Source organism: Rhinoderma darwinii, chromosome 1, assembly GCF_050947455.1.
Source record: "Rhinoderma darwinii isolate aRhiDar2 chromosome 1, aRhiDar2.hap1, whole genome shotgun sequence".
NCBI lineage: Eukaryota > Metazoa > Chordata > Amphibia > Anura > Rhinodermatidae > Rhinoderma > Rhinoderma darwinii.
This window is the reverse complement of record NC_134687.1, coordinates 64,150,532-64,176,568: the sequence shown is the minus strand read 5'-3', so window position 1 is coordinate 64,176,568 and position 26,037 is coordinate 64,150,532. Positions and strand designations below refer to the sequence as shown.

Below are 26,037 nucleotides of genomic sequence, written 5' to 3'. Positions count from 1 at the left end.
TGGTGACAAAGCCTCTAAAAAACGTTTTGGGACACAATTTTCGCTAGCATTATCAGTATGACAGCGCCTATCAGATTAACTAGGAGATAGGGCTGCTCCTTTTTAACTGCTGAAATTAAAGATCCAATGTAGTCATTTGGAGAAATAGACTTAAAAACTATTATTGTAATAATTATTTCACTGGTAAATTAATTACGATATTTTTTCTGTTTTTTGTTGTACTTGCGTTTTACTTTTCCATAGTTCAGTTTTGCCCTTTCTATAGTAATACCATAGTAGTATTACTACCACATTGTTACAACTGAAATATCCTACACAACGAAGCCTGAAGAGTATTGCTGCGGTCAGTGATTCACTACAGGCAATGACTTTCTACCTCAGAAAGTGAAACTGAATAGCATGAACCGGTCAGCATTTCTGGAACGGTTTACTCACACAAACAATCTAAGGACAACTTGCTGACTCGGGAGTGAACTAGAAAAAGTTTTCCAATAATTGACATTTGAGGTCAGACTGTGTGTGTAGCAGCACCAATGCATTCTAGCCCAGGCAGTGCGCTGCTTTCCATGGCCGACAACCCTATAAGGAGCTGCCACCAGTCCCTATGGTTGTCCCCTTTGTACTGCCGGTCATGAATATGACAACAATAAGGGTAAGTTCACAGAGGGCAGATACACTGCGTATGCGCATTGGGCGCTGGGGGGAATGCTGAAAAACCGCACCAAGTTGTGGTGAAGGTTTTCGTCCGGTGTGTCCACTGCTAAAAATTGCACATAGAAAAAAATCAAGTTTCATACTTACCCGTAGCCATGGGGACACATCCCTCTGCCATCCTGCAGCCCGGCCTCCAGGCAGCTTTTCCGCCCCAAAAATCGCAATATCTGCTATTTGTTGCAGGCTTTAGCTCCCACTGAATTCAATGGGGAAAACCCGCAACAAAAAAGCAGCGATTACGCAAATACAATTGTATTAATTGACATGCTGCGGATTTAAAAAAAAAAACAAAAAAAAAAAACTCATGTGGATCAGATTTGTTCAAATCTCATTCACTCTGCTGTGGATTTTCGGCAACTAGATCGGTTGCGGAAAATCTGCAGTATTTACGCTACGCGCGAACCCAGCCTGACTATGTTTATACTACACAACAGACAATGAGACGTTTTCAGTGCCAGGATGGGCCTGTACACATCTACATTAATAACCAAGCCGTAATAATTATAAATCTAGAAAGCAGGTCACCTGTTTCATCATAGAACAAGTCACAACCTCCCAACAAGTGAAATTATTCAGAAGACAACCAGCTTTTCCTGTTGTCTGAATCTCCTCTCCAGATCATTTAATAAACGTTGTACGACAGGGCCGTCTGCTTATAGCATCAGGGCGGTTCTTCATAGAAACTGACCCCTCATGTAGTTCCATACATTATGCCCCCACATAGATGTAGATATTTGCCAGGTAAGCAGCAGATATTGTTGTGAACTGGATCCGCACAAGATCTCCATGACAACACTACCTGGCAAATCAGAGGAGGAAATGTCAGTAGTGCAGCCTTTGGCTTCTGGGGCCTGTAACTCCATAATATCATACATCAGCATAGCAGGAAGATATTACACGACCGAGTGCAAACGGACGTGAACAACGGCAGTATGAACGGCCCTATGTGGATGTTCCCACAGGCAGGAGATGGTGCAGATTTTCTACAACAGAAAATCTGCAGTGGAATATAAAAAAAAAAAAAAAAAAATCAGGTTAATCAGTCATAAAAACCAGCATCATATTGTCCGTTTTGCTGCGAAAATGCAGCAGATTATACGCAACGGTTTTACCAGATTTAGGCCAAATGCATACGATGCGCATCACATGCAGATTTCCTGCGAAAAATCTGCAGCATTATACAGTATTGACAAAGTAAAATATTTCACGTAATCCCATGTACACGTGGCGGAACTCTCCGCACCTAAATTGTCCTGCAGTGCGTATTTTAAAATATGCAGCATATCAATTCGTCTTACGTTTCTGCCTCAGAATTGTACGTGAAAATTATAAAAAGCAAAAAACAAAAATCTGCAGCATGAAATCCAGACCGGTTTCCGCATTAAAATGTAAAAAAACCAACCACCAACAAATGCAATTTTCCCTGCGTTTATCAGCAGTTTTGATGCGCATTTTCTGCACCACCTTGTGCATGCAGCCTTAGGCCTTATTCAAACAAGCATGTCCATTTTTCGTCCGCAAAAGAGCGGAGCGTATTTCATGCATTTCAGTTCCGTGCGGCGTTCCTGTTTTTTTCATCATTTCTTTAGCAACTGGTGGATGAAACACTGATGTCGTCCTTGTGCTTTCCATGTTTATCACGCACCCTTATTCACACGAACGTGTTTAACGTCCGTGATACGCTGTCGCACGGACCTATGTTAGTCTATGGGGCCGTTCAGACATTCCGTGATTTTCACGCAGTGTGTGTCCGCTGCGTAAAACTCACCACATGTCCTATACTTGGCCGTTTTTCGCGCATCACGCACCCATTGAAGTCAATGGGTGCGTGAAAATCATGCACGGCACACGGAAGCACTTCCGTGTGTCGCGCGTGATTCGCGCAACAGTAGATAAAGAAATAAAGTAAAAAATAAAAGCACTTCATTTCTTTTTCTAAACATCAAAACCGCGTGTCATAAGCATGGCATATGCGTGAAAATCACGCAGCCAACTCTTATGAGACACGGAACTGCAACACACAAAAAAAAGGAGCGTTTTTTGGGCACGCAAAACACACATTTGTGTGAATAAGGCCTTAGACTTCAATGGGCGACATGGTCAGCAAAAACGGACTAAAACAGGACATGGTGTGTTTCACGCCACGGAGACACGCGGTGTGAAAAATCACGCATGTGAATAGCCCCATTGATTTGAATGGGTCCGTGTGCGGTTTGTTATTTCAACGGAAAGCACATGGACATAAAATACGTTAGTCTGAATAAGGCCTTAGTTTAAAGAATAGATTATAGCAAACAATATGTGCACCTGCGGATTTTCTGCAGCAACAGAACTCAACTTGTAATTTTTAGTGAAGAATTACGCTCTCCATTTAAGTCTATTGGCCAAACACGCAGCACCTCCACTCCGAATATGCAGCATAAATTGACATGCTGCAGATTTGAAAGTTGCACCGCACAACACTTTCCGCACGACTTTTCTGCGATTTACATTTGCAGTGTGAACCCGCTACGTAGGTCACCCTAACCTAGGCCAACAATTTATTTTTCCAGTTATTACCGGTTATACCAAGAAACAATGCTGCACGGAATATCATATGAAAGGGTCGCCAGCTGGAAATAACATTGCTTGTATCACGGCAGATTTGTAAGTGAATTACGCCATTCTCCGATAGACCTACCAACAACTCGTTACTTTTCTAAAGAATGTGACAGTTTCTAACATGGCTCTATTTTATACAAGTATGTACACCCTCTTATCTATCACACCATCTTCACACAATCTGTTCACTCTTCACCACCATTCCGGTTTACATATACAATACATGAAATCCATACATACAGAATATATATCTATCTATTTACACATACACAAAACGACAAACAGTTGCTTTACCTATATTTCTGATCCTTCGTTAGTCTATCATTATCCAGGGGTGCATTCACAATTCTGCAGGCTTCAGAGCTGTAATCTCCCAGCATTCCTTGCTGGCTCAGTGTCTAGTGATTTACTGGGAAGTAAAGTCTAAACACCCAGCGCTGTGCCATAGTCTGCTTTAGAAAAAGTCAACTGTCCCTGTTGGAGGCTGGGTTCACATTGCGCATTTCCGTTGCATTTTGTAATGCAGCCAAAAAAACGCATGCGATTTTTAGAGAGGCTGTCACGAATCTAGTAATGCCCAAACGCCTAACTAATTGAAAGAATGCATGTGTTTTCAAGATGCTTCTTTTTTTTTTTTTTTTTTTTGCAGTGCTTAAATATTTTTTACATGTGTTTCTTTGTTTTGGTATATAAATTCCCACGTCTCTCAGTTTGAGTTCATCAACCAAATAATGTTCCACTATTTAAAAATGCGGTTTTAACACTGTATACCATTAGCGGGAGGCGGAGGAATGAATTTAAAGAAAAAGGAACGTTCTGTCTGGTTTCTGTATGGCAGCAGGCAAGAAAACATAACAAAATGGCAAAAAAAAGCATTAAAACAATAATGGCTCTTCAAAATCTGTCTCAAAATTCTTGGGGCCAGTTCACACCAGTTTTTTGGCGAGTTTTTTGACGCGAAAACCGTGCCGCAAAACGCGCCAATAAACGTCCGAAAATGACTCCCAGTGATTTCAATGGAAGGCGGAGGCGTTTTTTCCCGCAAGCGGAAAAACCGGCTCACGGGAGAAAGAAGGGACATACCCTATCTTCGGGCGTTTACGCCTCTGACTTCCCATTGACATGAATGGGAGGCAGCAGCGTATTTTGCAGCGTTTTATGCCAGTGGCGCTCAATGGCCGCGGGTTAGAAACGCAGCGAAAATCAGCGTGCAGGCAGAGGAACACCTGACTCAAAATTCCAAACTGAATTTTGAGGCAGATTTTTCTGCTGCAAAACACTCTGTGATCACAGTCTTGAAAGGAATTTTGAGGCAGAGTTTTTTTTTCTGCCTACAAATGTGTGAACAGGGCCTTCTAGGAACTCAACTAAGATGTTGGGGGATGTGTCTCGACAGCTTGTTGACTGTTTCTAATAATAACCAACAGAGATCATTGCAACTCCAAAGCTATAACTCAGCACCAGCAATGTACAGCAATATTCTTTTGAATGGGTTTTCTGGGACTACAACATTAACGGGCTATCCTTGGGACCCCGTCAATCATCAAAAAGAAGGGTCAGCTAGTCCGGTGCCATCGTGCACAGGACATACATGCTGGAAGCAGTTAGCCACGGCCACAGAATAGCGGCCGAGCTGCAGTACGGCCACTATGTACGGAGCCAACTACTTCCAGGCCACAACCACCGGAGCGGCTTATACGTCGGACCCGCACTGATGACATACGGATGACCTACCCGGTGGCTAGGTCATCAGAAGGTGGACAACCTTTTTAATGATTTTTTTTTTTAAAGGAGGGTAATCCTGCTGATAGGTACTCTTTAAAGGGAATCAGTCAGCAGTTTTGACGCCTCAAACTTGAGGACAGTGCGATAGGGGAGGGGGGCATTGTAAACATACCTTGTCTTGATCATGCAAGAAAATTAATGTTTCACTCCTCCAGCTCCGCAGTCGCCAGGGCCACTGAGGCAGGGACTTGCTCCCCTAGGCTAGCCCCGCCCTTTTCTCTGAGTGGGTGTCTCTAGTGGTCTCCTGATTGGCTGCTAGAGCCGTCAGTCAGCAGAGAGCAGCACTTGCCACCAATTTCCTGCTACTTTACCTACATTTGTTGTAACAAATATACGACTGCATGTACCTTCTTGATAAATCTATTACAACATTCATCACTGACACTTTTCCTATGCCCGGGCCTGTGTACAGTAGAGATGCAACTTTTTCTCACGTGTGACTTTTCATAAAAAGTATTTCACAAACGTGTGTGAATCCTGGCCAAGCAGTAAGTTACGCTCACATTTTGCTCCAATTTTATAAACTGATGTGCATGGTGAAAATGGCTTTAAATTGTTCGCACGATTGGTAAATAAATGCGTCAAAGCAAATTGGACACTATCTTGATAAATGCGGACCATTGAGTGGTCCTCTTTTTTAATGTTATAAAGTGTTTTCAGCAGTTTCTGGGCCAGATGAAGGATTCCCACAGCGAGGTTATTCAGTAGTCTAGGAACGCAGGAATCGGGGGTGGAACGACGTATTACATGACTACACAGATTTGACACTAAACAGTCTGGAAAGCCGAGTGACAACCCTTTGGGAGTTGTAATGCCTGACACACTGGTTGTCAGTCTGCTTTACTAGAATAAGAGATCGTTCTCCTAAGTTTTTCTTAGTTAAAACAGTCTCTGAAATACCTGGGTACCAATCAAAATGACAGCCATTACAACCCCCAAAGTAAATGTCATGTTCTGCAGCAAAACATCACTCATCTTTCATACTCACAGATAAATAGCTTCTGTAAGCACCAGCGTTTGCTCCTTCATCGGATGATCGTTCCCGTTTACACAGGGCAATGATTGGGAACAAGCGTTCACATCAACACTCGTTTGCCCGATAATTGGCGCGTGTGAAAGGGCCTTAAGTATCAGGCAGTTGGATTGTGACATGCCCGATTCTTTTGTTCTCAGGGAAGATAAGCCGCTGCCAGAGGTGTCAGCCAGCTGGCTTACTCCTCTCTCTCCATTCAGAATACATGCAAGTTTGGCCGAGTGTGCACGTCTACGGGGGGAGTCAGAAGGAAGAGTTGTCCGCCAGACCATCAGTGCTATGCCGACGGCTCAGTACAAGTAAATAACAAGTGCGCACAGTGATCTGGCCCGTCCGCCCAGCTTTATCCTCTATACTAAAGAATGTACTCTTACCCTGCGATCAGGCCAGGCCTCACCTCCCAAGAGCCAATTAGAACATCTACTATGACACTGGCATATCACCTGCCATGTGTAACCCCAAATTGGAGGTGAACACAGACATTCTGCTGGTAAGAGTCTATAAAGCAGAGCCGGGCAGTGTACGTCTAGTTCTCTTCTGTTATAAAAAGTTACATTTTGTCATTAGATCTCATACCATAGAGAGGTTTCATAGCAAATGGAATCCTTGGAGTAGATTCCCTCAAGATTCCATCGTGTTTCCCTCTTCATCTTCTCCCATAACATCAGGTACTGTGGCTAGCGGACTTACGCCTGTTATTGGTATATGTATACTTTGTGATTGGTCTGGTCATCCACCCCAATCTATACATTTGCTGAATATCATCTTATATCTATGCAATTGACTTTCTCAACTTTTCGATTGTAACCCTGTAACTTATGGTTACTGTTTTGTGTTCTTGTGGATACCTCATGTTGAGGCTCCACTGTACGTTATACTTTCTTAAAAAAATAATTAATAAAAAGCTAATAAAAAAAATTGCCTCACAGATCCCTGTTCCAGCGCCACCGCTCTGTTCCTCTTCACCACTGTGTATGCACATAGATGCAGCGATGACGTGCCCGTATACCTATGTGCAGCCTCAGCGATCCTACGCCGTATACCCACTGAGACCAGGGATTAGCTGCAGCGATCACGTGGGTATACAAGCACATCATCGCTGCAGCTATGTCAAAACACACAAATAATTCGGAAAACCCCTTTAACCCCTTAATGACCGGGCCATTTTGCGCGTTAATGACCAAGGATTATTTTTTGTTTTATTCCGGTCACATTCCAAGAGTCGTAACTTTTTTTTAATCCGTCGACATAGCCGTATAACGGCTTGTTTTTTACGGGACGAGTTGTATTTTGTAATTGTACCATTTTTAGATGCTTATAATATATCGATTAACTTTATTTTAGGAGAGAATTGAAAATAAGCAGCTATTCCAGCGTTGATTTTCACGTTCTAAATTTACGCCGTTTACTATGCAGCGTAAATAACATGTTACCTTTATTCTATGGGTCGGCACGATTACGGGGATATCAAATATGTAAAGGTTTTATATGTTTTCCTATGTTTGCACAATAGAAACACTAAGAAAAAAATTACTTGTTTTTGCATCGCCGCATTCCAAGAGCCGTAACGTTTTTATTTTTCCATGAATCTGGCTGTATGTGGGCTTGATTTTTGCGGGCCAAGGTGTAGTTTTCATTAGTACTATTTTGGGGTACATGGGACTTATAGATTAACTTTTATTAATTTTTTTTATGGGGGAAATGGGAGAAAAGAGAATTTTGCCGTTGTGTTTTTCCGTTCATCCGGCGGTTTAATGTGTTCATGTTATTGTTCAAGTTGTTACGATCGCGGGGATACCAAATATGTGTATGTGTTATTTGTTTTAACACTTTTACAAAATAAAACCACTTTTTAGTTTTATTTTAGTTTTATTTGATTTTGACTGTAAATTATTTTTTTTCACAAACTTTATTTAGCTGCTTATCATTTTTTCTTTTAGTCCCATCAGGGGACTTCACTATGTGATCTGCCGAAACCATATATAATGCTTTGGTATACTTAGTATATCAAAGCATTATTGCCTGTCAGTGTAAAACTGACAGGCAATCTATTAGGCCATGCCTAACAGGCATTTGCTGAAGACAGACCTGGGGGTCTCTGTTAGGCCCCCGGCTGCCATGGAAACCCGACGGCGCCCCGCGATTTCTTTGCGGGGGCGCCGATGGGGTGAAAGAGGGAGCTCCCTCCCTCTGTCAAACACATTAGATGTCGCTGTCGCTATTGACAGCGGCATTTAATGGGTTAAACTGCCGGGAATCGGAGCGCGCTTCGATTCCGGCAGTTGCAGCAGGAGCCAGGCTGTGTATAACAGCCGTGCTCCTGCCGCTGATCGCGTGTGTACACTGTCAGTACCCGCGCCATCACAGGACGGATATGTCCGTCCTCCTGCGCGAACTAGCAGCTGCTGAGGACGGATATATCCGTCCTTCAGCGTTAAGAGGTTAAAAGGAACTTGTCACCAGCATTTCACCTATTGAACTTTACTTATCCCTCACGGGCCGCTGCTATCATAAGTTAATTACCGTTATCCCCTCTCCTAAACTCCTCCTCCGACTGTAAAACTGTCTGCAAACATTTTGCGCCTTTTATCGTAATAATCCAGTGTCCCTTTGTGCGCACACACCAGAAGGGAACATCAATGCACAAGCGCTGGATTTTGTGCGCTGGGGGAAGGCGAGGAGCTGTCAATCAAACGTACAGAGGCGGGGTAAACTCAGAAAGACTTGAGGAATGAAGATATGACTCTTATGCTCATTAGCATACGGTGCAGGAACACTAAAAAGCTGAAAACCAAAGCTACAGAGCCGACTAAGAAGACAATTATAGGTTATATAGAAATGATTTGTCACCCACTACCCCCTGGTATTGCTGGTTTAATAGGTCAAATGCTGGTGACAGGTTCCCTTTAAGACTCCTGGAAAGCGGATTGAAAACTCCTTTGGGATATATAATGTAAATGTTGCGGTCACTACACAGTCATTTACATCGAAAAATTATCATTTTTAATTTGGCAACCAAAAATAAATAAAAAAATCTAGCACTAAAATTTTTAGATTTAGGGAGCCAAAGGCTTCCAAGAGATTATTTTAGCCTGAAGCCCTGAAGTGGTATTGCTAGGCCCAGAAACCTGGGGCACTTGTCAGTAGTTGCCACTTTCAATTGAATCGCCATCCTTGGGAAGTAGAAACAATGGAAAACTAGAAAGGTAGCAACTTAGTGACCGAGTCTGACTTGTGGAGCGGAGCACAACTCTGCGGCTACACACCGGATTCACGATGTCCACGATATAATCCCCAGTAATCACTGATTTTATAGTGGACATCGTGGATCCAGGGCGTAGCTGCAGTGGTTTCAGACTGGTTGTATAGAAGAGCTCTGGACTTTTCCTTCTCTTGAGCAGCTCAGCTGGGAAGTTATTTTCTATATAGAGAAGCTCGGAGGAAAGCGCAGGATGGGCAGTTAGAGCAGGGACGGCACTTTACGTTTTTCGGAGTAATGCTGGTGTCTAGGGAAGGCGTCCCAAATACAGCAAAGAAGAAAGACCGCCACAAACGTATTCATGCAAATTATTATTTTTATTCCCTAGGTTTCAAAGTAAACGCATCAAACCTGCGTAACATTTGACGTCTTAACTTTGAAACCTATAGAATAAAAATAGGAAGCGTGTTTACATGGGGCACCGAAGTCTAGACAGGCGGTTTATACTGCCAGCCCATCGAATAATTGCATTTACACGCAGCGACTTGCAGATTTTATGGTCAAAATTTGTAGTATTCCTGAAGATCACGATTTTGATTTTCAAAAGTGGTCGCCTACGATTATTTACATATTGAGACGATCGTAACTATTGAGATTTAATCAATTGTACACGTTAGCGGAGCGCATGAAGAACACAGCTGCATCTTTCCTGCTTAATGGGGTCCTGCGAACACTCGTGGCCAGTCAGATGAAAGGGAAGCACTAATCACAATAAAGCCCTGTTCACGCCGAGGATTTTGCAGGCAGACAAAATCTCCCTCAATATTCCGTTAGGAATTTTGAGGCAGATTTTGACCTGCCTGCACTTTCTTGCCGCGGTTTTCGCCTGCGGCAATTGAGCGCTGCGGGTGAAAAAACGCTTTTTCTGCCTCCCATTGATTTCAATAGGAGGTCAGAGGCGGAATCATAGCAAGAAAGAACGTGCCGCTTTTCTTTTCCGGCTATGGAAATTTTTTGGCACAGATTCCGACACTGTTTACATGACAAAATCAGCGCCAAAAAACTGAACTGGGCCTAAAGGGCATGCTTTCCTGTTGAGTTCAGGGGGACTCCTGTTACAGGTGGAGCAGAATCCATGCGAGAGGTCTGTATCGGAGAAAGAGTCTCTCAACATATTAGTCCTCTTCCATAATAGCGTACACAACACATGATGTGACATGTCAGGATATTACTGGGGCTGTGCGCTCGCCCATTATTCCATCCTAAAGGGATCCCACAAAAAATAAAAACGCATATCACGCTGCAAGCGTTATTTTAACACGGGAGCCTATGTATGACAGATGCCACTGAACGGCATCCATCAGAGGTATACGTTAAACGTATACCATGGAGAGCTACCTGAACCTCCTCTCAGGGACACCAGCCTTGGGGCAGCTCCTTACCATATATGGACAGTGAAGTCAGGGGGCTGTAAACTAGAGTCCCTGTCCATATATGGACAGTGATGTCAAGAGCTTCTCCGGGTACATCTCTTCAGGTAGCGCTCTGCCAGGGTGGCTTGGGCGACGTCTTCCACTGTATGCCTATACAGCGGGATCCTTCGCTACTTTCTGTCAGAGGTATACGTCGGGAGTCCGTCTGACATACCTCCAACGGAAGAAAAATAGGAGATGTGAACGAGGCCTTAGACCTCGTCCTGATTTATAGAATACACATAGCAGCCAGTGGCGCAATAACAGAGGTCAAGTATTCTGTACACCGTTTAGGAGATACTCAGAACACCCGGTCGCACGCGGCCACCATTTCCCTGGCACAATTACTGGATATGTACGTTGTGATCTCTTAATAAAAATGAAGAATCTTCAGCATTAGATATGAAGATTATCGCCACATGTTAATAATCACGACACACATCACATCCCGCCAGACACGCGCCCCATTGATACAAGGGTGACAATGATTTTTCAATGGGAAGTGGGTATAGCGGACACACCAGGCTTCATGATGCCAGCTAGTCTCCCACCATAGACTGTCTCCATGTGACTGGGCATGACTGGCAGAGGGACAAGGCTATATAGTAATGCACGGTGTTCATGGTTTCCGGAGTAGTCATACACATTAGCTGCTCAGCTTCACACATGAGGCCGGGCAGGATGACAGGACAGCCGGGAGCCCCCTCTCACCTCCTCGCTTTTTAGCACTTCTTTGAACTCCCTCTTGATCCTCTGCGCTGCGATATTGGCCATGTTTGCTGAGGTGCTGTCCTGGCGCTGATCTGCTTTTTCAACGGATGTGACGCCGGAATGAATAGCTCAAATGCTCCGGCCTTCCTGCAGTAATCTCCGGGCCCTGGTTCCACAGCCTCCCCCGCCCCGGAGAACGAGCCCCCGACACAACACTACACGGCAAAATGGTGGCCGGGGCATGCGCAGTGCACGGGTGGCGGCCGCAGGAAGAACTTCCTGACAGAGCTCTGAGGGACATCACGTGGGCCAGACCCACAGCAGTCATAGGCTGATAGGCGCCGGCCTGGTCACATGATGTGCAGCGCTGGCCCTGGAGAGAAATTGCTAAAAAAGCACGGAATAAAATCTAGGACAGAGAAGTAGTGGAGGGGGTGTTCACAACTGCAGCCAATTAGATCATTTCTTCCATTCTGTAACAGTCACTGGGAAAAATAAAAGCTGGAATCTGGTTGGTTGCTATGGCCAACTTTTTTCTTGTTCTATTTTTATGTATTTATTTTATACATCGCAGATGTGCGGTCCAGTGCTGTCAGGCTCAGCACGTCTCAAGCGTCCCTTGCACTCATGGACTTTATATCGCTGGTTTTGCTGAGCATATCTGCTGGGTGTGGCTAGTGGGCGTGGCTTTCCCCAGAATTTCTGCATTCAAATAATCGAACATATATGTCTGTACTAGTTTGGCTGACAACTACTATGGTGGCCGGTATCTCTCCGGTTATCCGGTTGTTTACACATAGGTGATGTCTCACTTTATCACTAGGACTAGGCGATATGTGCTGACACTACTGGCAGCGTAAAAACCAGTGTAGATGGTACCACACACCGCTCCCTGTAGATATTGCCACAGTGCCCCCTGTAGATAGTTCCGCAGTGCCCTCTGTAGAGAATGCTACCACGTTGCCCTCTGGAGATAGTGCCACATACACCCTGTAGATGGTGCCACGTTGCCCTCTGGAGATAGTGCCAGTGCCCTCTGTAGATAGTGCCACACTCACCCCTGTAGATAATCCATAGTGCCACAGGGCCCTCTGTAGATAGTGTCACAGTGCCTTCTGTAGATAGTGTCACAGTGCCTTCTGTAGATAGTACCACACCCCCTGTAGATAATGCCACAGTGCCCTCTGTAGATGGTGCCACACACACCCCTTGTAGATAGTGCCACACACACCCATGTAGATAGTGGCACACACACACACCTTTGTAGATCGTGCCACACACACCCTTGTAGATAGTGCAACACACACCCTTGTAGATAGTGCCACACACACCCTTGTAGATAGTGCAACACACACCCTTGTAGATAGTGCCACACACACCCTTGTAGATAGTGCAACACACACCCTTGTAGATAGTGCCACACACACCCTTGTAGATAGTGCAACACACACCCTTGTAGATAGTGCCACACACACCCTTGTAGATAGTGCAACACACACCCTTGTAGATAGTGCCACACACACCCTTGTAGATAGTGCAACACACACCCTTGTAGATAGTGGCACACACACACACACACACACACACACACCCTTGTAGATAGTGCCACACACACCCTTGTAGATAGTGCCACACACACCCTTGTAGATAGTGCAACACACACCCTTGTAGATAGTGCCACACACACCCTTGTAGATAGTGCCACACACACCCTTGTAGATAGTGCAACACACACCCTTGTAGATAGTGCAACACACACCCTTGTAGATAGTGCCACACACACCCTTGTAGATAGTGCCACACACACCCTTGTAGATAGTGCAACACACACCCTTGTAGATAGTGCCACACACACCCTTGTAGATAGTGCAACACACACCCTTGTAGATAGTGCCACACACACCCTTGTAGATAGTGCAACACACACCCTTGTAGATAGTGGCACACACACACACACACACACACACACACCCTTGTAGATAGTGCCACACACACCCTTGTAGATAGTGCCACACACACCCTTGTAGATAGTGCAACACACACCCTTGTAGATAGTGCCACACACACCCTTGTAGATAGTGCCACACACACCCTTGTAGATAGTGCAACACACACCCTTGTAGATAGTGCAACACACACCCTTGTAGATAGTGCCACACACACCCTTGTAGATAGTGCCACACACACCCTTGTAGATAGTGCAACACACACCCTTGTAGATAGTGCCACACACACCCTAGTAGATAGTGCCACACACAGCCACTTTAGATAGTCAATACTTGTAAAAAGCGCAGCACACGTTCTTGAAATCGTAAAGCAATAAAAACCTTTTATTTCATCATAACATCGCGATATTTCAACCCAAGTATGGGTCTTTTGCATGAGAAAGATCAATGCTTGGGTTGAAACGTCACTATGTTATGGTGAAATAAAAGGCTTTCTTTGCTTTACTATTTCAAGAAAGTGTGCTGCGCTTTTTCCAGATATTGTCGTTATATTGGAGTTGGAATGGCTACTTCTCGACACTGCTTGCACCAAGTTTGTACGCAGTTAAACTACTTTCTTTATGTTTCTGGGATTTGTGATGTACTGCTAATTTAGCATTTTTCCCCTGTAGATAGTGCCACACACAGCCTCTTGTAAATAGTTTCACACATAGATAGTGCCACATAGCCCCCTGTACATAGTGCCACACAGCCACCTGTACATAGTGCCATACCCCATTTTTTTTAGCCAGTGCCACACACTCCCTCCTTGTAGATAGTGCCACACACAACTCCCTTGTAAATAATGCCACACAGCCCCCTGTAGATAGAGCCACACAGCCCCCCCGTAGATAGTGCCATACAGTCCCATGTAGATAGTACCTCACTCCCCCCTTTTTAGATAGTGCCACACACTCCACCCTGGTACATAGTGCCACGCATTCCCCCAAGGTAGATTGTGCCACACACTTCCCCCTTGGAGATAGTGCCACACACTCCCCTTTAAAGAAGTGGAACACACTCCCCCTTTTGTAGATAGTGCTACACAGCCCCCCTTGTAGATAGTGTCATACCCACCTGTGCCCAGGTGCCCCCAAACAAATAAAAAAAAACGTATACTCAACTAGCCCCGTTCTCGCAAAGAACGGAGCTTCACAGCCTCGTCAGTACTGCATGAGGTGTCGAGATGGGATCCATGCGTAGGCCTTCGCTATAATGTCACTTGTGACCGGTGACATCATCGTGCCGGCATGCGCAGGGACCCTGTCCCAGCGTCTTATAGGCTGCAGGCCTGACGTGGCCACAGCCTAGTGAATGACCGAGCAGGGAGCGGATAGTTCCCTGCTCCGCCATAGGATTTAATTGTATCTGCGTCCTGAGGATGCAGATACAATTGAATATAAGGGCCGGGGTTTGCAGGGACACGTCCGGGACAGTAATTTGCCGGGATTGTCTCTGTAAATTCTGGGCAGTCCCGGCAAATTCGGGAGTGTTGGCAACTATGCAATAACATGCTGCCTACGTCATACACAGATCATGAAAAGCCTGGCAAAATGGTCAGGAAGTTTGTATTTAAAGGGGTATTCCCTTATAAGAATATTATGTTATATCCGTAGGATAACATTCTGATCAGTAATGGTACAACATCCATGTCTCCCACTGAGTCCCAAAACAAAGGGACAGAGGTCCCATCAGCATTTCCCCTGCACAGTGACGCCTCCTGCAGGGAACTGCTGCACGACTCCATTCAGATGAATGTGGCTATATTCCATGCACAGCGGATGGCCGACATCGCCGCTGTTCAGGGAAAATCAGCGAAAACTTTTAGAGTTTTCCCAGAATCATAAATTATCACCTATTCACCATTCACCATGCACCACCTGCTCCATTCAATGTCTATTAGGGTATGTGCACACGACAACGCCAAATACGTCTGAAATTACGAAGCTGTTTTCAGGAGAAAACAGCTCCAGAATTTCAGACGTTTTTACAAGTGCACGCGTTTTTCGCTGCGTCTTTTACGGACGTAATTGGAGCTGGTTTTCATTGGAGTCTATGAAAAACGGCTCCAATTAGGTCCCAAGAAGTGCCCTGTACTTCTTTGAGGCGGCCGTAATTTTACGCGCCGTCTTTTGACAGCGACGCGTAAAATGACAGCTCGTCTGCACAGAACATCGTAAGACCCATTGCAAGCAATGGGCAAATGTTTGCCGACGTATTGAAGCCCTCTTTTCAGGTGTAATTCGAGGCGTAAAACGCCTCCATTACGTCTGAAAAGAGGTCGTATGCATATACCCTCAGAATGACGGAAACAGTCAAGCGCGGAACTCAGCTATTTCCGTCATTCCCATAGACTTTGAATGCAGTGGCAAGCGCGCATGCTTGATGCCGCTCCATTCAATGTCCTCCTTACTGCGGTTGAGCAATGAGGAGTAACGGGGGGATTCAGGATCCCCGTTCCCATGATCGGTGGGGGTCCCAGCGATCGGAAAGTTATCAAATGGCAGTGTGGCCCATTCGTACTCAGGATCAGTGGGGGTCCCTATAGTCAGACTCTCACTGACATAATAAATAGCGTTAGGCGCAAACTGCTAGACTTAGCTCAATAGTCCAGTTTTTAAAGAGTCACTCAATTACCCTATAGTGGGAAAACATCTGTAATGCAAATTCGGTATATAAATTGGGAGTATGGCAGACCACTTTGCATGGTGAAAGATGGCTGGATTCGACCAGGAGGCATGGCTGCCTTCAGGAGAGTGAACAATGGGACTGGGTTATAGGGAATCATCTGTGCCTTGTGGCATGTGAGCCATGTTCTAATCATTTTGGTACTTTTTTTTGTATTCTGGATCTTAAAGGGAATGCGTCGCTAGAATTATTTTTTTTTTAGTTAAACTGTTAGTATATAAATTATTACACATTGTTCTAATTTTTTTAATTTTTTCACAAGTCAGGAAATATTATAAATTAGATTCTAATTTATAACATTTCCATGTGCTGGTCACTAGAGGGAGCAATTCACAAAATTGCAGCATTGGCATGTGGTAAAGTAACCTCATTGCTTTATGCTGCAAAATTGGAGAAGACACACTCGCTCTAGTGTACTCAAACAATCCCCCCTCCTTTCTCCTGGCTAGTGCCAGGAGAAAGGAGGGGGTTGAATGTTCAAACCTCCTACACTGTGTGCCGCCATTTTTTGAGCGAATGCACAGTGTAGGAGGATTAGATACAGTGGTAATCACACAGTATAACACGAACATACACAAACATAACTTTCCTGCCGCTGCCTCCGCTCCGTCTTCTCCCTCCGCTCCTAGTCCTTGCTTCTGAACATATGGACGGAAGCCGCGACCGGAAGTAGTCATCTTACTGTCCGGCCGCAGCTTCCGGTCCAAATGAAAATGGCTCCGGATGTCGCTCGGCCGAAGAACTTCCTTTTGGACTGTGTGGGAGCGGGGCATACACCGTTCCCAAACAGACAGCGTACGCTATAGTGAATGGAACGGCTCCCGTTCGCATTCACTATGGGGATGTATGTGCCGTATTCCATCTCTGTATGTGTTGTTAATCGACACATACAGAGATTAAAAAAAAATGGCAGCCTCCATAGAGAAGTAAAAGTAAGAAAAAAGAAAAAAAGTACAACACAAAAACACAAATAAATCAAATTTATTTTAATAACATACTAAAAGCAAAAACATCTTAAACATTTTTTTTTCGTGACACTATCCCTTTAAAAACAGCTTTGCGATCTATACATATGTGTTTTGACATTTTTATTTATAGCTGTCTTTCCTATGCAAGCTTTAATGAGCAATAATTGACCCAAAAGTTTATGAACAAACCTGCCATGTGCCTACCTTTGACACTGGCCACTACAGCAGTGTAGGATCTGCATCTGACAGAACGGACCGCCATCAGAAGGTTAGTGCAGTGGCTGTCACTGTTAGGTTATGTTCACACAGGGCGGATACGCTTCGTAAAAGCACACAGCGTATCCGCCCTGGCTGCTGCAGGGAACTCCGGCCAAAAAACCGCACCAAATTGTGGTGCAGTTTTTCAGCCGGAATGTCCGCTGCGGAAAACTGCACGTAAAAAAATAATTCATACTTACCTGTAGCCATGGCAACGCGTCCCTTTGCTGTCTTGCAGCCCGGTCTCCTGGGATGACGTTTCCTGTGATTGGCTACAGCGGCATTACCTACAGGGGGCTGTGTGGCATTACCTACAGGGGGCTATGTGGCATTACCTACAGGGGGCTATGTAGCATTACCTACAGGTGGCTGTGTGGCATTACCTACGGGGGGCTGTGTGGCACTACTTACAGGCAGGGCCGCCATCAGGGGGGTATTAGGGGTACTGGTGTGAGGGGCCTGGCCAAACCTAATTGAAAGGGGGGCCCGGCAACTGCCGCGACATTATTTTGTTAGGAAAAAACGGGCCCCTACAATGGGGCCCGTTTTTTTCACCAAAAGAATGTCGTGAGCTGCTGCTGCTGCGGGCCCCCTCCCCATCCCTCGTCATGGGGGGGCCGTCAAACCGTCCGCCCGCGCGCGCGCACCCGATCGCGCGCACAAGGAAACGCCCGCGCGTGCGCACTCGCGAGCGCGCACCCACGAACGCCCGCACTCGAGTCCGCCCGCGCACCCGCGAAAGCCCGTAAGCGCGCACCCGCGATCGCCCGCGCGTGCACCCGCGATCGCCCGCGCGCGCACCCGCGAACACACATGGACAAAACTTACCTGGAGCCTGGCTGGAGGTGAAGGACTGGACGTCTGGACCGAAGACCTCGCCTGGAAGAGGACTGGAGTGGGAGCAGCTCTTCTGACACAGTGAGTAAATTATCTCAAAGTGCTGTTTATGTATGGCCCTGTTCACACAGTATTTTGCAGGCAAAAAAAAATCTGCCTCAAAATTCATTAAAGAATTTTGAGGCAGATTTTGACCTGCCCACACTATCTTGCCGCGTTTTTTTGCTGCGTTTTTTGCCCGCGGCGATTGAGGACAGCAGACAAAAAACGCAGCGAAAAATGCATTTTCTGCCTCCCATTGATTTCGATGGGAGGTCAGAGGCAGAACCGCGGCAAGAAAGGACGTGCTGCTTTTTCTTTTTTCCGCGACTGGCTCCCATTGATTTCAGATTAAATCAATGGGAGGCGGTTTTGGAAGTTTTTTGGTGCTGATTCTGACGCAGTGTCCGAGTCAATATCAAGGCCCAAAAACTCTGTGAACTGGGCCTTATTGTTAGGGCTTATTCAGACGAACGTGTAATACGTCCGTGCAACGCGCGTGATTTTTACGCGCCTCGCACGGACCTATGTTAGTCTATGGGTCCGTGCAGACTGTCAGTGATTTTCACGCAGCGTGTGTCCGTGTGTCCGCTGCGTAAAACTCACGACATGTCCAATATTTGTGCGTTGTTCGCGCATCACGCACCCATTGAAGTCAATGGGTGCGTGAAAATCACGCCCAGCACTTCCGCAGCCGTATAAACTATGAATGAAAACAGAAAAGCACCACGTGCTACAAACATACAAACAGAGTGTCATAATGATGGCGGCTGCGCGAAAATCACGCAGCCACGCATCATACACTGCTGACACACAGAGCTGTTATGGACCTTTTGCATGCGCAAAACGCCACGTTTTTGCGCGCGCAAAAAGCACACGCTTGTGTGAATCCGGCCTTAGGGTAGGAACACACTAGGCATGAACCCTGCGGATTTTATGCAACACATTTTATTGTGGAAAATCCGCAGCGTATTGCAGTCGCAGCAGAGTGGGTGAGATTTTAACAAATCTCATTCACACGCTGCAAAAATAATGGACCTGCAGTGTGGCTTTTGGCTTTTTAAGCTGCAGCGTGTCAATGTATTCTGCGGAATCGCTGCTCCTCTGTTGCGTAAATGCTGCGGTTCTGCCGCAAAAATCACAAATGAGAAAAAAAAAAAGGTACTTTTTTAAATTGATAAAGTTTAGACTTACCCCGGCCGTAGTCCTGGTGACGCGATCCTCTATTCTTAGCGCAGCTCGGCCTCCTGTCATGACGTTTCATCCCATGTGACTGCTGCAGCGGTCACATGGTCTACAGCGTCATCCCAGGAGGCGGGGCTACGTTCAGGAGAGAGAGAGACGCGTTGCCCTAAACTACGGCCGGGGCAAGTCTAAACTTTTTTTTCCCTACAGGATTCCCGCAGCGGACATGCCTCACGAAACCTGCGCCACTATTTGGTGCGGTTTTGCTGGCAGAATTCCCTGCGGCTACCGGGGCGGATAAGCTGTGGAGTTTTACTCAGCATATCCGCCTAGTGTGTCCCTTATGATGTCGCTCCTGGAGCTGCTGCCGGTCTCTAAATAGGCAGTTGGTCCAGTAGAATTTGGAATTATTTTTTTTTTGTGAACCAGCTTAAAAAAATACAAAACTTTTGTGTTAGGGCCTGTTCACATCACCGTTCGCTTCCGTTCCGGGGTTCCGTCTGAGGTTTCTGTCGGGTGAACCCCGCAACGGAAAGTGAAAGTGACAGCACAGCTTCCGTTCCGGGGTTCCGTCTGAGGTTTCTGTCGGGTGAACCCCGCAACGGAAAGTGAAAGTGACAGCACAGCTTCCGTTTCAGTCACCATTGATCTCAATGGTGACGGAAACATCGCTAATGGTTTCCGTTCGTCACCATTCCGGCTGGTTTTCGGACGGAATCTATAGCGCAGTCGACTGCGCTAATGGTGACGGAAATGGAAGCTGTGCTGTCACTTTCACTTTCCCTTGTGGGGTTCACCCGACAGAAACCTCAGACGAAACCCCGGAACGGAAGCGAACGGTGATGTGAACAGGCCCTAACACAAAAGTTTTGTATTTTTTTAAGCTGGTTCACAAAAAAAAATAATTCCAAATTCTACTTAACCAACTGCCTATTTAGAGACCGGCAGCAGCTCCAGGAGCGACATCATAAGGGACACACTAGGCGGATATGCTGAGTAAAACTACACAGCTTATCCGCCCCGGTAGCCGCAGGGAATTCTGCCAGCAAAACCGCACCAAATAGTGGCGCAGGTTTCGTGAAGCTTGTCCGCTGCGGGAATCCTGCAGGGAAAAAAAAGTTTCGACTTGCCCCGGCCGTAGTCCTGGTGACGCATCTCTCTCTTCTGAACGTAGCCCCGCCTCCTGGGATGACGCTGTAGACCATGTGACCGCTGCAGCAGTCACATGGGATGAAACGTCATGACAGGAGGCCGGGCTGCGCTAAGAATAGAGGATCGCGTCACCAGGACTACGGCCGGGGTAAGTTACATAGTTACATAGTTACATAGTTAGTACGGCTGAAAAAAGACACATGTCCATCAAGTTCAACCAAGGGAAGGGAAAAGGGAAGGAAAAATTTCTACACATAGGAGCTAATATTTTTTTGTTCTAGGAAATTATCTAACCCTTTTTTAAAGCCATCTACTGTCCCTGCTGTGACCAGCTCCTGCGGTAGGCTATTCCATAAATTCACAGTTCTCACTGTAAAGAAGCCTTGTCGCCTCTGCAGCTTGAACCTTTTTTTCTCCAGACGGAGGGAGTGCCCCCTTGTTTTTTGAGGGGGTTTTACAAGGAACAGGATTTCACCATATTTTTTGTATGTGCCATTAATATATTTATATAAGTTAATCATGTCCCCCCTTAGTCTTCTTTTTTCAAGGCTAAATAGGTTTAATTCTTTCAATCTTTCCTCATAACTTAAATTCTCCATGCCCCTTATTAGCTTCGTTGCTCTTCTTTGTATTTTTTCCAACTCCAGGGCATCCTTTCTATGAACTGGAGCCCAGAACTGAACTGCATATTCTAGATGAGGCCTCACTAATGCTTTGTAAAGTGGCAATATTACATCTCTGTCCCGCGAGTCCATGCCTCTTTTAATACACGACAATATCTTGCTGGCCTTTGAAGCAGCTGATTGACACTGCATGCTGTTATTGAGTTTATGATTTACAAGTACACCCAGATCCTTCTCAACAAGTGAATCCGCCAGTGTAGCGCCCCCTAGGACATATGATGCATGCAGGTTGTTGGTACCAAGATGCATAACTTTACATTTATCTACATTAAACTTCATTTGCCAAGTGGACGCCCAAACACTTAGTTTGTTTAAATCTGCCTGTAATTCATGAACATCTTCCATAGTCTGAACTATATTACATAGCTTGGTGTCATCTGCAAAAATAGAAATAGTGCTATTAATCCCTTCCTCTATATCATTAATAAATAAGTTGAATAATAGTGGTCCCAGCACTGAACCCTGGGGTACACCACTTATAACCCGGGGACCATTCAGAGAAGGAATCATTGACCACAACCCTCTGGATACGGTCCTTGAGCCAATTCTCAATCCAATTACAAACTATATTTTCTAAACCTATAGTCCTTAATTTACCCATTAGGCGTCTATGGGGGACAGTGTCAAATGCCTTTGCAAAGTCCAAAAACACTAAATCCACAGCGGCCCCTCTGTCTAGACTTCTGCTCACCTCTTCATAAAAACAGATTAGGTTAGTTTGACAACTTCTGTCCTTAGTAAAACCGTGCTGGCTGTCACTTATAATGCTATTTATTGTCACATAATCCTGTATATAGTCCCTCAATAGCCCCTCAAACATTTTCCCCACAATTGATGTTAAGCTTACTGGTCTATAATTACCCGGGGAAGACCTAGAGCCCTTTTTGAAAATAGGCACCACATTTGCCCTGCGCCAGTCCCTAGGCACTATACCAGTCACTAGAGATTCTCTGAATATTATGAAAAGGGGGACAGAAATAACTGAACTAAGCTCTTTAAGAATTCTAGGGTGTAACCCATCTGGTCCCGGAGCCTTGTGCACATTTATTTTATTCAATTTAGCTTGGACCATATCTACATTCATCCAATTCAGTATATCAACTGATATATTAACAGCACTGGCACCGACTACATCAGCTGCTCTTTCTTCAGTTGTATATACAGAGCTAAAGAACCCATTTAGTAACTCTGCCTTCTCTTGATCCCCTGTGATCAACTCCCCATTACCATTATCTAGGGGTCCTACATGTTCAGACCTTGGCTTTTTTGCATTTATATGCTTGAAGAATTTTTTAGGATTTGTTTTACTATCCTTGGCCACCTGCCTTTCATTTTGTATTTTTGCTAATTTTATTACATTTTTACAGATTTTATTAAGCTCTTTATATTTTACAAAGGCTACAGCTGTACCCTCAGATTTGTATTTTTTAAATGCCCTTTTTTTGTCATGTATTGCCCCTTTCACAGAAGGTGTAAGCCATGTGGGGTTTAATTTGAGTCGTTTATACTTATTACCTGTAGGAATAAATTTTGCACTATAATAACTCAAAGTAGATTTGAAAATCTCCCATTTATCATTTGTTCCATTATTTGACATTAGTTCTTCCCAGTCTATATCCTGAATTGCAGCCCTCATCCTGGGGAAATTGGCTTTCTTAAAATTAAATGTTTTTGCCCTCCCAGCCTGCGTTTGTTTTTTACAGTATAGGTAAAATGTAACTATATTATGATCACTGTTACCGAGGTTTTCACGAACATTGACATTCCCAACAAGATCTGCATTATTAGAAATGACCAGATCCAACAGAGCTTCACCTCTAGTCGGGTCTTCCACAAACTGGCCCATAAAATTTTCCTGCAACAGGTTGAGGAAATGTCTCCCCTTTGCAGTTGAAGCCGAACCATGACACCAATTAATATCCCGGAAATTAAAATCTCCCATTATCACTACAGTACCCGCCTGTGCAGCCCGCTCCATCTGTTTATATATCTGACCTTCCATCTCCTCAGTTATATTGGGGGGTCTATAGATTACACCAAAAGTAATTTTTTCAGTGTTTACCTCCCTTTCTAGTTCCACCCACAAGGTTTCAACCTCCTCACAGTCTTCACCCACTATTGTCTCTTTCACACTCGCCTTCATATCACTTCTCACATACAGACATACACCACCACCTTTCCTATTTGTCCTGTCTTTACGAAAAAGTGTAAAACCCTGTAGATTTACAGCCCAGTCATGTGAAGAGTCCAGCCATGTTTCAGCAACACCAACTATATCTATATTTTCTTCCAGTATCAAGGCCTCCAGCTCCCCCATTTTGCTTGCTAGACTTCTGGCATTTGTGAACATACACTTTAACTTGCCTGTCAGTTGTTCACTTTTATTATCAGAAATGTGATTTGACATTAATCGGTCCTTTTTATTTACACTGATGTTTTGTAACGAAAGGATCTCCTTATCTTGTTGTCTAGTCCTCTCCCCACATTCTGTTTCTCCCCCCACCAATATAGTCTGACCCCTCTCTAACCTGGCTACCCCTTTTTTTTCTACATTGACCTCCCTCCTCAGCCCTAGTTTAAATACTCCGCCACCCCAGCTAGAATTCTCTCCCCCAGCACAGCGGACCCCCTTCCATTTAGGTGCAAATCATCTGCAGAATACAGTTTGTACCCCAATGAAAAGTCAGCCCAGTGCTCTAGGAACCCAAATCCTTCTCCTCTACACCAAGACTTCAGCCATGCATTTAACTCCCTAAGCTCCCGCTGTCTTTCCTGTGATGCGCATGGCACAGGCAGTATTCCTGAGAATACAACCTTGGAGGTCCTTCCCTTCAGCTTGTAGCCTAGTTCTTTAAAATTATTCTTAAGGCTCCTCCACCTACCATTTATTCTGTCGTTGGTACCGACATGGACCACGACAGCTGGATCATCACCAGCCCCTCCCAGCAATTTGTCCACCCGTTCCACCACATGCCGAACCCTGGCACCAGGGAGACAGCAAACCATTCGGTTGAGGCGGTCTTGGCGACAAATTATTCTATCCGTCTTCCTGATTATAGAATCCCCTACAACTATCAATTGTCTTGGCTTGCCTGCATTACCATCCCGCCGACTACTAGCTGGGCTGTTCTCCCGGCTGTTAGGGAGATCAGTATCCACTAGGGCTGCCTTTTCTGAGACTGACACCCTTGCATCATCACCCAACCTGGCAATTTTGCTTGGAATGCCAGAAACCGGATCGGCCTTCCTTGTCTTTGACCCCTTTCTACTGCCCCTAACTACATTAACCCAGCTACTTACCTGATCCTGCTCACCCATGTCTTCACCCTCCAGTTCTAACCCACTAACTGCATGCTCTGTGAGCAGCAAGCTCCGCTCAAAATTGTCTATCCTCCTCAGTGTTGCATTCTGCTCCTCCAGATCTCTAATACGAGCTTCCAGGTGAACAACATGCTCACATCTGCCACAGAGATATTCACCCTGGAACTCCGGCTCCAGTCGTGTATACATATGACAAACTGTGCACTGAAGAAAACCTCCAATCTTGCTATCCATTATCCAAGTTACACCAAAACAGCGAACAATTGTCAAAGAAAAAGAAGAGTACTTACTGGGGCTTCAACTCCTCTTTTCAACTCCGGTTTTAGAACTCCACTTAGTTCACAAGCCACTTAAACCACCAAGCTCAGAAAAAAGTACCTTTTTTTTTTTCTCATTTGTGATTTTTGCGGCAGAACCGCAGCATTTCCGCAACAGAGGAGCAACGATTCCACAGAATTCATTGACACGCTGCGGCTTAAAAAGCCACACTGCAGGTCCATTGTTTTTGCAGCGTGTGAATGAGATTTGTTCAAATCTCATCCACTCTGCTGCGACTGTAATACGCTGCGGATTTTCCATAATAAAATGTGTTGCATAAAATCCGCAGTGTTCATGCCTAGTGTGTTCCTACCCTAAGGCCGGATTTACACGAGCGTGTGCTTTTTGCGCTGGCAAAAACGTGGCGTTTTGCGCATGCAAAAGGTCCATAACAGCTCTGTGTGTCAGCAGTGTATGCGTGGCTGCGTGATTTTCGCGCAGCCGCCATCATTATGACACTCTGTTTGTATGTTTGTAGCACGTGGTGCTTTTCTGTTTTCATTCATAGTTTATACGGCTGCGGAAGTGCTGGGCGTGATTTTCACGCACCCATTGACTTCAATGGGTGCGTGATGCGCGAAGAATGCACAAATATAGGACATGTCGTGAGTTTTACGCAGCGGACACACGCTGCGTGAAAATCACTGACAGTCTGCACGGCCCCATAGAGTAACATAGGTCCGTGTATTACACGTTCGTCTGAATAAGCCCTAACAATAAGGCCCAGTTGACAGAGTTTTTGGGCCTTGATATTGACTCGGACACTGCATCAGAATCAGCACCAAACAACTTCCAAAACCGCCTCCCATTGATTTAATCTGAAATCAATGGGAGCCAGTCGCGGAAAAAAGAAAAAGCAGCACGTCCTTTCTTGCCGCGGTTCTGCCTCTGACCTCCCATCGAAATCAATGGGAGGCAGAAAATTCATTTTTCGCTGCGTTTTCTGTCTGCTGTCCTCAATCGCAGCGGGCAAAAAACGCAGCAAAAAAACGCGGCAAGATAGTGTGGGCAGGTCAAATTCTGCCTCAAAATTCGGTGCGCGGGAGTTTGCGGGTGCGTGCGATCGGTCGCACGGGCGGCGGTGTTTG

General features: G+C 45.4%; 1 protein-coding gene across 1 annotated transcript in view; it reads right to left on the bottom strand.

Annotated features, from left to right (window-relative positions):
- Nucleotides 1-11,785, bottom strand: part of UBE2K (ubiquitin conjugating enzyme E2 K) — a 29,729-nt gene extending 17,944 nt beyond the window's left edge. Inside the window, exon 1 of the mRNA XM_075859320.1 lies at nt 11,516-11,785. Within this exon, the coding sequence (XP_075715435.1) occupies nt 11,516-11,578 (63 nt within the window). The 5' untranslated portion in view covers nt 11,579-11,785. The remainder of the gene's footprint in view (nt 1-11,515) is intronic.
- Between the last annotated feature and the right edge of the window lie 14,252 nt (nt 11,786-26,037).